This window comes from Diadema antillarum, unplaced genomic scaffold, assembly GCF_040938485.1.
Source record: "Diadema antillarum isolate AM-2024a unplaced genomic scaffold, OU_Dant_1.0 seq00001542_RagTag, whole genome shotgun sequence".
NCBI classification, from domain to species: Eukaryota; Metazoa; Echinodermata; class Echinoidea; order Diadematoida; family Diadematidae; genus Diadema; species Diadema antillarum.
This window is the reverse complement of record NW_027272272.1, coordinates 1-14141: the sequence shown is the minus strand read 5'-3', so window position 1 is coordinate 14141 and position 14141 is coordinate 1. Positions and strand designations below refer to the sequence as shown.

The 14141-nt window shown below is 39.2% G+C and overlaps 1 protein-coding gene across 1 annotated transcript in view; it reads left to right on the top strand.

Annotated features, from left to right (window-relative positions):
- LOC139710574 (unconventional myosin-VI-like) overlaps positions 1–11725 on the top strand; it is a gene marked incomplete at its 5' end in the record, with an annotated part of 29899 nt that extends 18174 nt beyond the window's left edge. The window contains 9 exons of the mRNA XM_071622498.1: positions 771–866; positions 2438–2623; positions 3419–3551; positions 4042–4172; positions 4850–5057; positions 6093–6245; positions 9361–9443; positions 10346–10590; positions 11346–11725. Of these exons, the coding sequence (XP_071478599.1) occupies positions 771–866; positions 2438–2623; positions 3419–3551; positions 4042–4172; positions 4850–5057; positions 6093–6245; positions 9361–9443; positions 10346–10590; positions 11346–11511 (1401 nt within the window). The remainder of the gene's footprint in view (positions 1–770; positions 867–2437; positions 2624–3418; positions 3552–4041; positions 4173–4849; positions 5058–6092; positions 6246–9360; positions 9444–10345; positions 10591–11345) is intronic.
- Positions 11726–14141: the final 2416 nt, after the last annotated feature.

Sequence of the window (14141 nt, the reverse complement as noted above, 5' to 3'; positions counted from 1 at the left end):
AAAATGTGCCCTGGAAGTTTGTATCAAAATGTTTGGAAGACTTTAAAAACAAATCAAACATCCAGTGGGAAAAAGAAATTAGAGTTTACACACAGTATGCACCAGGAACATCAAACTCATGATCACTTATAGCTAATCTGGTATCCATTTGTACATGCAGCAGAATGATAGAAGTAGAATTATTTGAATGACAGCACAAAGGAGAAAAATGTATTTCCGATGAACTTGATGCCCCAATAAATTGCGATACATACGTTGAAAAATTGAAAGTTCCTGAGTGACGTTTCTCAAGTTTCATCATAATTCCATGCACCCCATCAGAAAAATGATTTGACTTGAATTTAGTAGCAAAAATGAATACCTGAGACCTGGGGGGCATTTCATGGAGCATTTTTGTCCGACAACTTGTCAGACAAATTTGCTCTCAGCCAATCAGATGCAAGGATTTCAGTAGCTTTTAACATTTTGTCAGACGAAATATCTGACAGAACGCTTCATGAAATGCCCGGGGGGGGGGGGGGGGGGCATTTCATGAAGCGTTTTTGTCCGACAACTTGTCGGACAAATTTGCTCTCAGCCAATCAGATGCAAGGATTTTAGTAGCTTTTAACATTTTGTCAGGCGAAATATCTGACAAAACCCTTCATGAAATGCCCCCCTGATGTGTTGAAAACAAGCCGGCAACAAAAATGTTGCATTTTAATCTTTCTTGAGCTTTGTTTACTTTCAAATAATCTGTAGCCCTACACGTATGTTTGACTTCTCTGCAGATACCTCGTAAATCCAAGCTTACTGCTCACCGCAATCTTCGAGATGATGAGGGCTTTCTTATACGTCACTTTGCCGGAGCAGTTTGTTATCAGACGGTATGTCTTCATCAAATCAATGCGTGATACTGTAATGGTTGTTATGTTAAAGTGCAGACGTTTTCATGAATGAAGAGGTCACAGACATTTTTGCAAGATGTTGTTTTCGCTATTTGACACCATGGCTATTGTATTAAGCGCATGTAATGCCTGTTCGTTCACTCTGTTAATGTATATTTTTGCATGTTGTCAAATTCACAGCCCACCAGTGATTTGTCAAAAATTAGTGAAAATGAGACCCTCATGAACATAACAGCTTGTGTGTGCCCTCTGTAAGACAGGAAGTGGTGTCGCATTTCATCGGATGAATTTATGGTTACACGGGAGGTGTTAAATGTGTTCTACATTTTTTTTTCTCATTTCTTCTGTTCAGTGCTTATGTCTTTTTCAAAAGGTGAAAGCATTCAAGTTCTTTTAGGAACACTAGCTTCAATCTATGGATTGAATATCATACAAATGATGCACAGGATAGTTCGCCTCGTGCATGTTTCACAATTGTAAATACCCTCGAGTGTGCTACATCTCCACTAACGCCACGAAATAATCCTGTGCATCATTTGTTTTATAAAATGGGTCGAAAACTAACAGCATTTTTCATGTACCTTTGTGGGTCAATACCAGTCAGCTACATGTAGCATTCGCTCAAGAGTCAAGATGTCCGAAGATGTTCGTCCCAAACATTTACGCACGTCGCACTCGGAAATCCCGTACATATAGTACTATACGTATAAGAGTATACGTACGCCACACATGTTATGCACACAAGAAAGGCCGGCCGTGGCGGCAGCCCGAACTAGAAGTTGTTTACAGGATTGACAGCGCGTATAGTAGCGCGCGACGCACTTGTAACAACTGATTGAGTGCGCACTGCTAGTGTAAACATTGTGACGTCAGGCCGTGCATTCAGTGAGAAATTAATGCAGGCACACGTGACTCATTTCAGCGCTTCCAATTGGCTACATTCTTGAACCCATTTTATAATTACTTGATAAATGTTACCTGAAGTCCATGGATGAAATGTTAGCTAGATAAGTTACCCTTCCAAGCTACAACAAAATATGGCGTAGATGTGACTTTTCATTCAGAAATCCTGATAAGGTCACAGAAAATTGACTTTCTCACGTTGGTATTACGAGATCAACCAGTAGTCAGATTTCTCAGCTTTTTGTAGCAATTTATCATCTCAAAAATTCGACACGAAGGTGAATTAAGTACTTGGAAAAAGTAGCTATAAGTTTAGAAGCAGTCTGTTTTGCATTTTGACATAATAGAGCAATTCAACACATCATAGTGATGTGCTTCATAGCAAGAAGTAAGTTTTGAATTTCAACATATTTTTTTAGGCTATGAAATTCAGACAGGACATAGCTAAGATATCAATGCATTTATTATTAAGCTAATGTCCAATGTCTTTGCTTTCAGCCAAGCCATTCTATTTTGTAGCTATCTGAGCTTTAATGACTGCATCTGTACTTCATATATTTCCTCACTCTAAATATGTCAATGTAACATAGAGATTGGTCACCTATGTCTGTGTTAATCCAACCCCTTCAATCTATCGCATCACACAGAGTGAATTTATAGAGAAGAACAATGATGCCCTCCACTCCTCCCTGGAGGTGGTCATCCGGGACAGCAAGGACCCCTTCCTCCAGAGCCTCTTCCCAAAGGACACCAAGGAACTCCCCAAGGGGCGGGGTGGTCAGCCCATCCAGGTCCAGAAACTGGCCTTTGACAGTGTCGGCAACAAATTCAAGGTACGTCCTGCAGTTTTCCTTAGGGAGTCTTTCCATGTTTTTCACAAGCAGTTTATTAAAGATTTATGCCTCCATTCTTGAAACTGGTGTAAAGGCAAGGTTGTGAGATAGCAAAACAACCTACAGTATTTCGAAAATTCATGATAAGTCAACTTAGTCACATATTTCAGTTTGTTTTAGTGTAATCGAACTCTTGACCAAATCTTGAAATCAGAACGCAGTCCGTTACTGAGATATGATGCCCCCTCCTAGCGGGAATTGCTGTGATTTTGTTGGCAAAACAACGTAAACAACGATATGCTTGCCCCTTCTCAAGGCGCATTGGTCATGAACTTGGCAAAACAGTGTTATGCATGCAGTAAGTTGTTTGCCATACATATATGTTTATACAGGCTGACTCTCGTTAGAATGTCTTACCTGTTGAGATATCATATATGATGCAATATTTGATACCCTGGGGTACCAAATAAAAATTCACCATTTTGTCGAATTATTTTTTTTTTTCAGCCCTGTACCCTGGGTTACCACAAAATGTGTAAAAATGATTTTAAGTATTATTATGCTCAAAAAATGTTTTCTTTTTTGCGATTATGCAACATAATCAGCATTGGGATCGTTATCGCTGCGCCGATTTTATGTCAGCGCTGATGATGAGAAAATAGTTGCCATGACAACGTTGCACAACTGTATGATAATGGACATGAGATGGCACTACACAACACCGTACCCTGGGGTACGGCGTGCCAAATCTTACGTATCTGATGTATGCAATCTCCTCTTGCCATCATATTGTAGGTGCAACTCAACCAACTGATGGAGAAACTCCAGAGCACTGGTTCCTCCTTTGTCCGCTGCATCAAACCCAACGGGAAGATGGTGGACAATCTCTTTGAGGGTGGTCAGATCCTTAGCCAGCTTCAGTGCTCAGGTAACCCTGCAAATGAGATCATTATTTTTTTTTCTGGGGGGGGGGGGGGGAGGGGGGGGAGGGGGGGGGAGGAGGTGGGAGGAGAGTTAGTTTTCCTAGAATATCCCCAACTACCATAATGATTGTACCAGCAGAGTAACACTGTAGAAGTGCTACAACATGATTCTTGTCATACAAATGAAATATTACAGTAGCAGACTTGTCCTAACCAGTAAAATTACAATGAAAATCAGTAAGTGAGAACAGCATAATTTAAATGATTTGTAGCATGGATTATCATTCCTAACTCACACTCTCGTGGCTGTAATTGCGTTTATTTCTTTCTTATTGCTTTTTTTTTTGTCTGTTGGTAAGAATATGTTAGTAAACTGATACAACCCTGATAGTAATTTTGATCAGATGTTAGGTGCTAGTCTGTTAGATTCAGACAATGAGTGCTTTGGAGATGGATATGGGTAGTCTTACAAGGTCTTGTTATCTTTTTGTGCAGGTATGGTGTCGGTCCTGGACCTGATGCAGGGAGGCTTCCCATCCAGGACCCAGTTCCAGGACCTCTACAACATGTACAAGCAGTACATGCCTCCAGAACTGGTGCGACTAGATCCGAGGCTCTTCTGCAAGGTATGTGAAAGCTGTGACACGGGTTTTAGTGATGTGCCCAAAATTAAGATGGCTTGCCATACCAGAAATGCTAACAAGAGTTTGTGATAGTGTAAACAGCAGCAAAGAATATTAGATATGGTCATGTAATTGTTGGATCATTTTATCCTGGTAACGCCGCTTCGAAGGCTTCTCCAGAAAACGTGTAATCTATATTTCCAGCACTATTTTTTATGCTCATGTAACCACCTTTACTTTTCTTCTCTGCCTATCGCTATTGAAAATCTTCTGAGGGTCTCATTGCACAACTGGTTGTACATAGCAGGCAAAAGGGTTCCATGACATTTGCTTTTGCGACAATTGCTCCCACAAAATATCTGCATGCTAAGCCAAATGTAAATTCTACACACAAACATAACCCTAACCTAGTAATCGTAATCCTAATCTTCACATCAAACTGAACCCAAAACCCTATCACAACCCAAACCCTAAACCTAATTCCTTGGAGAAAATAAGACTGGAGCGATTGTTGCAGGAGCAAATGTCGTGTCACCGACAAAAAAGGGCTTGAAATGTCCAATATTTTTTGAGTGTTTGATTTCAGATGTCTGAGTTGCTATCAACGTATAAATGCACGCAGTGATAATGGAATTATAACATATATTACAGTGGAAGCATTCACATATTGCCCCATATAGGCCCTGTTCCATGCCCTTGGTCTGGACGAGAATGACTACCAGTTTGGTCTGACCAAAGTCTTCTTCCGACCGGGCAAGTTCGCCGAGTTCGACCAGATCATGAAGAGTGACCCCGAAAACCTGCGCATCCTAATCAAGAAGGTCCGTCGCTGGCTGATCTGCACTCGCTGGAAGCGAGGACAGTGGGGGACACTGATGGTCATCAAATGTAAGTTTTTCATGAGAAGAGACAGTGACCCTGACAAGCAAACATGCTCATGTGCACTCATATGTACATGTATTGCACATATCCAGATAGAGAGATAAACATATACATTTATACATAAAGCTTTAGTGATTAATAGATAGATTATGAATTGATAGATAGAGATAGAGAGAAAGAAAAAACATATAGCTTATGAAAAAAGTATTAATGCAAACTTTTCTGGGGAAAATGAATGTCGTAAAAATGTTATTACTTTTTTTTTAAAGTCAGCGAGTAAAAAGTCAATCAGATGTCACTCATATTTATTAACAGTGTTATCACATTGAATTTAATTGTCTTCCTTTTTACAACCAATAGAGCCATGTTACACTTTGAGCAGCTTATAAGCAATTTTTTTTCTCTCTGATATCTGAATGCATTATAGGTATCAGTCAGTGATGGTTAAAAGGGAAATCACCTTAAAAATATACATTAATGTCAAGTAAGAGTAGTGAAACACTAGAGAAGCACTCTGAGAGCGTAAACCTCCGCCAAGCAGCTCATTTACATCACTGATCTTGTTCTTCCATAGATATCAATGATTTGCACCCATGCTGAAAGTCTCCTGATTTCCCAATATAGAAGCCTTTTGTTATGTCATCAACCTCCAGCTGCGCGGCATGCCTCGCCCTATAGAGCACGCACTTTAGTGCGCATATGAAAACTTCAAAACTGCTTAGCTTGACCAAAATATCGAAAATCCTTCATAAAATCCCCCAAAATTCCCAGATCACTGCCAAAATTAAATCATCTGTTACTTGTGTTGTCCTCAATCTTTCTTGTAAGTTTCATCCAAATCCGTTCACTACTTTTTGAGTTACTTGCACACGGACAAACAAACTGACAAATGCCGAAGAAAACATAACCTCCTCCCTTGGTGGAGGTGATAATTGAAATCTGTTTGACTCCATGCATACAATTATGCATTTCACACATGAATTGATCAGTAATCACTTGTGCTGTGAATCAAGATGTGTTTGTGTGTATTGCATTTCACAGTGAAGAACAAGATCCTGTACCGACGAGCGGCCCTGGTCAAGATCCAGAGCTCGGTCCGGATGTTCATCGCCGTCCGCAAGCACCGGCCCAGGTACAAGAACCTGATCCAGGTCCGAACTCTGCACAAGGAGTTGGAGAAGATGGGCCAAATTGGTGAGACCAAAATCGCAACACTTGATAGCATCTATCCTTGTATGTGTACTGTAAAAGTGAAAATATTCACAGTGTGGAAATTTTCGCTCATTTCGCGCAACCAGAAGCTAGCATGAAAATAAAAGCATGTGAATATTTTTGCATGCCATTATGTTCCAGTAGTTGATGTCCTGATTCTGCGGAATTAAAACCACACATGAAATCCATCTTACCCTGCCAAGCACAAAAAATCACTTGTGCGAAAATATCCACTTTTACAGTTCCTGATACTTGTTGGTATTGAGGCAGGAGAGTACTGTCTGTCTGCATTGTAAACCACATCAAATTCTGTGACTGTCTTTCAGGATATGGCATAAGACTAGCTTTTCTGTAACATTTCTCTACAGTTTTTCTGTCTCTCGCATGGAAGTTCCATTAAAGTCTGGAATATGACAGAGGTAAAATTTGTTAAGAAGCTGTAATATACTGTATGCAGTATATTTCAAGGTGTTTTTATTCTTACAAACCTAACAACTCAAAAGCTATTGCTTCTTGTGACACTAATAATTGCTAATGTTTTCTCTTGAAAGTCGATTGATGATTTCGTTCTTATTCTGTTGATGTCGTTTTCAGTCACCAGTAAGTTGCTTGTGAAATTGTCTAATGAGTGTCATTTCGCAAAATATTGTTCTTGTGAAGTGTATGACATGTACAGTACTGTAAAACCAGAAACATTCTCAGCGTGAAACTTTGTGGATTGGAGCCGATAGCCATTTTCGCAACATGAAACTTTTGCAAATGTTACTGGCATTAAATGCATTGTGTAAACAATACTGTTCATATGCATTTCAGTTTCGCAAATCATGGCTCCTCGCAAAATTCGTAAAAGTTTCGTGCAGGTGAAAATTTCTGGTTTTACAGTAATAGGTATGCTGATGTGTGCTTGCTTGATAGTATGCCAATATCTTTTTGTGTATTCAGTGTGTGTGATTTCACTATGCTAACAGCATCTTTATAGTTAATTTTGTGTAGATGTATGCAATCAACTGAGTAACATTTTTACTTCAAAATCTTAAAATGGCGTTTTATGATTTTCATTTCTCCTTTCACTTTGTATTTAGTAGATGAGATTACGTTATGATTTTCATTTCTCCTTTCACTTTGTATTTAGTAGATGAGATTACGATTCATTCAGTCAGAGTGACCATTTTTAGCTGTCATGCATTTATATCAACTTTTATGTATGTAGTTCTTATTTCCAAACATTATCAAGATTCTAAGCACACTGTAGCACAGTGTCTTCACTAATTGTTTGGGACAAATTGGCAATGTGCCAAACAGGTGCAAGTTAGTCAGTATTTTATTTTTAGCTGTGTAAACAGCCTTGTTTGGTTCACATAGTTTTCTTGAGTCAAACAAAGAAAGGAGTGCTGTTCTTTTGTTTCATTCAATGTAAACAGTCTTGTTCATTCTGGGTATTTTAAGGGGTAAAACAATAGAAGGAGGATTGTGAACCAGCTGGGGAAGGGAGGGGCAGAGATTTTAGTTATCAAACAGGTGTTGATATTGTTGCCAGACTTAGCTGCAGTAAACAACTGTGTACATTTCGCATGCCAGCACGCTGGAGCACAGTGCCTGCCTTTCTTGTCAGGTCCATATCTAGTTTAGGAAGTCAAACAAAGAAAGGAGTGCTGTTCTTTTGTTTCATATGATGTAAACAGCCTTGTTCATTCTGCATATTTTTAAGGGTAAAACAATAGAAGGAGGCATTTGAACCAGCTGGGAAAGGGAGGGGCAGAGATTTTAGTTATCAAAGAGGTGTTGATATTGTTGCCAGACTTAACTGCTGTAAACAACTGTGTATATTTCGCATGCCAGCATGCTGGAGCACAGTGCCTGCCCTTCTTGTCAGGTTCACGTAGTTTAGGGAGTCAAAGAAAGAAAGGAGTGCTCTTCTTTTGTTTCGTTTGATGTAAACAGTCTTGTTCATTCTGCGTATTTTATGGGTAAAACAATGGAAGGAGGCATTTGAACCAGCTGGGGAAGGGAGGGGCAGAGATTTTAGCTATCAAACAGGTGTTGATATTGTTGCCAGACTTAACTGCTGTAAACAACTGTGTATATTTCACATGCCAGCATGCTGGAGCACAGTGCCTGCCCTTCTTGTCAGGTTCACATAGTTTAGGGGGTCAAACAAAGAAAGGAGTGCTCTTCTTTTGTTTCATTTGATGTAAACAGCCTTGTTCATTCTGCATATCTTTTAAGGGTAAAATAATAGAAGGAGGATTGTGAACCAGCTGAGGAAGGGAGGGGCAGAGATTTTAGATATCAAACAGGTGTTGATATTATAGTTGCCAGAGTTAGCTGCTGTAAGCAACTGTGTACATTTTGCATGCCTTAGAAAGTCAAAGTGGGTTTGCTGTAGGTCGTTTGTGAAGTCAGCGACCTGACATACATCAGTCCTAATAGTTTGGTGACTTATGATAAATCTCATATATGTAAGAAGACTCTAACACAAATCACCCTAAATAAATTTGATGACCTGTCATAAGTCTGACAGGATCAACTAATCAAGACCCACAAACAACATTACTCTATTCAATGTAGGAAAGATTATTAATGCAAAAGAGAGAAGATGTGCTGTAACAGATTTTTATCAAGTGTCACCCCTGTTTTTTTTTCTGTTTTTTTTGGTGAAATTCCTGTTTCTCTCTCAAATCAGCAAATTTTGGGAAATTTCTTTCTTTTTCCAAGTGAATACCGGTAGTGTGCAATAAAATTCAACAGTGCTATTTTGATATTAAACAAGATGATAATTTCTACAACAAAATTTCCTCAAGGCCTTTATGGATTAAATAAATCTTTAGCAAAAATCACTAGCGATAAGTTTGTTGACCAGTACAAAGTCTTCATTGAATATTGTGTTGAATGCAAAGAAGAAGAAGAAGAAGAAGAAGAAGAAGAAGAAGAACAAGAAGAACAAGAACAAGAAGAACAAGAACAAGAAGAACAAGAAGAACAAGAAGAAGAAGAAGAAGAAGAAGAAGAAGAAGAAGAAGAAGAAGAAGAAGTTTATAGCTTTTGTGAGTTTTATTGATTACATCCAGGGAACATTTCTTTATTATATCACCAACAGCAAAGACAGTAAAGGACAAAAGTGCTGCCCAGCAGGTTGCTGAGACGAACAAAGCCCTGGAGGCTCTCATTGTCAAGATCAAGGTAAGAGGAGAAGAACTAAAAAGTTTTTCTTCATCTCCAATATTCCTCCTATGAATCATAGTGTTATATGTGAAGGTAGCAGGCATTCATTGGATTGTTGTTTATCGTAGTAGTTTTTACTACACAGTATTTTGCTTCACGTCGTTTGAGCAGTGTGACTGCAAAGTTCTTGGGAGGTTACCAGCAAAACTTCCTGCGAAACATCACAGAAAACTTCCTACATGCACTTGGGAACTTCTCACTTCTCACGAAACTTTGCATAATTATGTGTAGTGTGACCATGCACAACTGAAAGTTTGAGAAACTTTTGATATGATAATAGATCCATTCATGGTGTTTACGCACATTGCACATTCTTTTTTCCTGCTGCTATGCATTTGCATAAGGGGGGGCTTTTTTTTTGTAGACCGAAACAAAAACTCTGCAGAGTTTTGTTGGAAATGTAAACGTGTGCTCAAACTTCTGGAAGTATCGGGAAGCACATTCCACATACAGTAGTGTTGCATAGTGTGATTACTGCACCTAGTGTTCTTCCAGCATTGAATATGGTGCTGTCATTCCATCTCAGCAGAACACCATTATAAGCTTTCACTGCTGCCATAGGTTACTGTATTACTTCCATTAAAGAGGAGAAAAATCTGGTATGTTCTAAGAGCATTCACTAGCTACTGTAAAACAAGTAATGTTCGCGTGCATTTTAATTTTGCGAATTTTGCAAAAGCCAAGATTTGCGAAATTAAAAATGCACGTGAAAGTTCTTGTCTACACTATACGCATGGAATGTTAGAGGCAACTCTCAAAAATTTTATGCCATGAAAAAGGCTGTCGTCTACAATTCGTGAAAATTTCATGCCGCAAAAATATTGTGTTTTACAGTATGTGCTATCATTCCATCTCGACAGACCACCATCATGACGCGTCGCCAGATGGAGGACGCCTACCTCAACCTGGCCAACCAGATGCGCAAGCAGCTTCAGGGCCTCATCAACAAGAAGAAGGCGGAGGATGCGGAGGCGGAGCGGCTGCGCAAGATTCAGGAGGAGATGGAGCGGGAGAGGAAACGGCGGGAAGAGGAGGAGCGCAAGCGGAAGTTGGAGGAGGAGGAGAGAGAACGCAAACGCAAGCAGGAGGAGGAAGAAAAAAGATTGTAAGTTTAGAAATTATACTGAGGCCTTAACTTTTGAAGGCCAACCCATCTCTTCAAGAAGAATAATGTAAGATTTCTAGAGAAAATATGGGACTTGATTCATCTTTCGGGATTGGTATTTTGTCTATAGAATGGTCATTTGTACTCAAGCTCATTTTCAAGAGCTATGATAAAAGAATTTCTGATTGTCACTATGAAATTAGTAAATGATGGTTTTGGAAGAGATGATTTATGCTGATAACAGATATGTTAGTGCTAACATTGATGGTGATTAAGGCACATACAATTGTAAGATTGCAGTTCGATGAAATGAATTAGTATTGTATAGGTGTACTGACTCGTGATGTTACTGATGATGATGATAATGGTCTAATGACATCACCATGAAGATATGTGATTGTAGCGATGATGTTTCACTGGATTTTATAATGGTTATGTTTAGAAGATATTAGATAATAAAGGTGAAACTGTCCTTGTAAAGGTAATGACAATTGATGTGCAGCAGGAGTGATGCTGATCATCAAAGATTGAATGAATGATAAAGGTACCATGTTAACGGTGGTAGTAAGTAGGTGCTAGTTGTGTGTTGTGATGGTCAATGATGGCAAATTTTTAGGATGCAGATGATGATAATGATGGTGAAGGTGATGATGGTAATGATGGAAATGATGACCGGCATAATCTCAAGTGATGGGGATCATACAGGTTGCTGCTCTTTCACAAACGTAACGTCCCTTTCATTCCGCGACGCTCAGGAAAGCAGAAATGGAGGCCAAGCGTAAGAAGGAGGAGGAAGATCTGCGCATCAAATTGGAAGAAGAGCGGAAGAGAGTGGAGGAGGAGCGGAAGAAGCTGGAGGCAGACCGGCAGAGATACGAGGAGATGCAGAGACAGCTGGAGGAGGAGAGACAGAGAAGGTAATCACTTTTGTTTTCAGCTGGGCATGTTGTCATGGTCACTGCTTGCCCCTTCACAAATGATAGGAAAGGTCACTTTTCGCCTACGCTTACGTGAAGCCCCACCCAATTATATTGCTTATGTAGATCCCTTACCAATGATGCTTTTTTATGAACACCATATACTGTACAAGCTGTTATTTTCGCGAGGGTTTAATTTTCGCGAATTTTGCAATTCACTGTTGGACCCTGAATTTTACAACACGCGAAAATGTCGCCATGTGCTAGGCTACTAGTGCACTTAAATAGCCTCGCTGTCAATTCGCGCAAACAACATCTCGTGAAAATGTCTGTGACCTGCTCATTCGCGAAAATGTCTGTACGCAAAAATAATAGCTTATACAGTATGCAATAGTATAGAGAATCTCGATAAAAAAATTTTCTAAAAATTTTTCATTGTATAGCCTACAGACTATTCAGGTATGTCTTGGCCAATTGCAAAAGAAACATTGCATAGCTGCATAGTTTTCCCCTGCGCATGTTATGTTCGCTGCTGGCCCCTTCAGAAATGATAGGTAAGATCACCTAGCACTTACGTTATGCCATGCCTTGTTATACTGTTCTATGAACACCATGCATTCAGACAGAGAAAAAGGTGATTTGTCTTTGAGTTCTAGTTCAAACAAATACTCTGATCTTTGTTTTATTTCACACTGTTTCGTTTTTCAGCATTCAGACACATAAATTCATTGTACAGCTATATCATTTTGGTTTGTATGACTACATGTTTTCGTTCAAGTTTTGTGTGTTCTGAACACCCTGAATATTCCTTAGAAAAGCACTGTCATTTTTGGGGCCAACTTTGGTACATTAAACCTCCTGATAAACTGCAATCCTGGTACTTGTTTCATTTGGAGGTATTAAGTTTCAGCAAAATAAAGATGTTCCTTCACTTGCAGAGTAAACACATGAAAAGGTGTTTGATGATGGCTTGTGTTATATATTTATTTCTTGGTATATTTTATCCACAAGTGACATCATCTCCAATTTCTGCTGTGTCTTTTATTTTATGATGATGTATGGTTAAGTCATAATTTTGCCATGAATATTGTTTGGGTAGCATGAATTTTTTTTTTTTTTCAGTTAACAGGAATCGAAACTTATGTCATTAATATCATATGGATTTGTTATTCCCTTTTGCTCTTCAATGGACAATTATTCATCCATTACAGGGAGATAGAATACAGGCGGCGATTGTACGTAGGTTTTGTCCATCCATTATATACAACATATACCCCCCAAAACCCACAGAGATTAATTGACTTACACACACGTGATATATATATGGATGTGTTACGGTTATTTAACTCATGTGTGTAACAGTGTGTATAAATATTTGCATGCTCACTGGTGTACAATATTGGGATTCACGCTGACACGAATTAGCAGGATACAAATCTTGAGACTTGCATCACGACCAAGATTTTCGTCTGTCTAGACATGAATATCCCACTAAATAGCGCATTCAGCTTCATGATCCAAATCCCAAGATATCTTGTAGTTATTTCGCTATATCATGATAAATATGAGAAATAGCGTGATAATCCGTACTGTGGTGAGTGTGTGAATACCGGAGCAAAAATATCCTCCTCTTATATCGTCCTCTTATATTGTGCTTTCTACCATGTTGTGGTGCTGAAGGCGATTTGCAAGTTATTAGTAACACTACCACTCAAAGCATCACTAAATGTAAACTTTATTACTCAACACAACATAACAACTGCCACATGGTGTCACGGTGGGAATATAACTGTATTTTTTTATTCACATTGTAACCACAAGTAGAACGTTTGCAGGGTAAATTTCCTTTTTTGATTTTTTTTTTTCAATATGACTGTCACATTGCAACTCTCTGTACCATTATCTGTGTATTTCCTCCAAAGTTTAAATCAAGAATAACCTCCCATAGAAGCACAGATCCCTTAAGAATATCAGAGAAAAAATATTTAGATTTGCATTTTGTTACCTGCTTTTCCTCCCCTGTAGGTACTAACCAGATTTAGATTGTATCTGGTCCCTTCCACCCCCTCCCCTCTCCCCCTCAACCCCCCCCCCCCCAAAAAAAAAAAAAAAAAAAAAAAATTAGTAATAGCATGCTGCATCACTTCATTTTACAATGCAGGATTTCCCCCCCCCCCCCCTGCCCTCCCTTAACCCCCCAGTTTACAGTTCTTATTCTTGCCTCTTCCCTGGATCTGAAGCAATGAATTGCATGAGGATGAGGAGACTGGGTGTGTTTGCATTCTATCCTCCTTTTCTCTTGCATGGGATGCAAAAAACTGGCTAATTTTGAATGCTACTGTGAAGACAACGGACAAATATGCAGATTTTGAGTAATTTCTGACTGTAAATGTTAATGAAGCAGTCAGTCTTGAACCTCCTAGTACAGGAGTGAGTTCCTCCCCCTCATGCCCCCATCTCCCCCGTTCCCCCCCCCCCCCCCCCCCAAAAAAAAAAGAAGAAATGAAAGAAAGTACAAATTAGAAAAGGACATTCAGTAAGTACATCTAAGAAGTCAGCATCATTCTTTATGTGTATTACACTTAGAATTCATGTCATTGGTCCCATTTCATATAAAAAGATGTTAGGATAGCA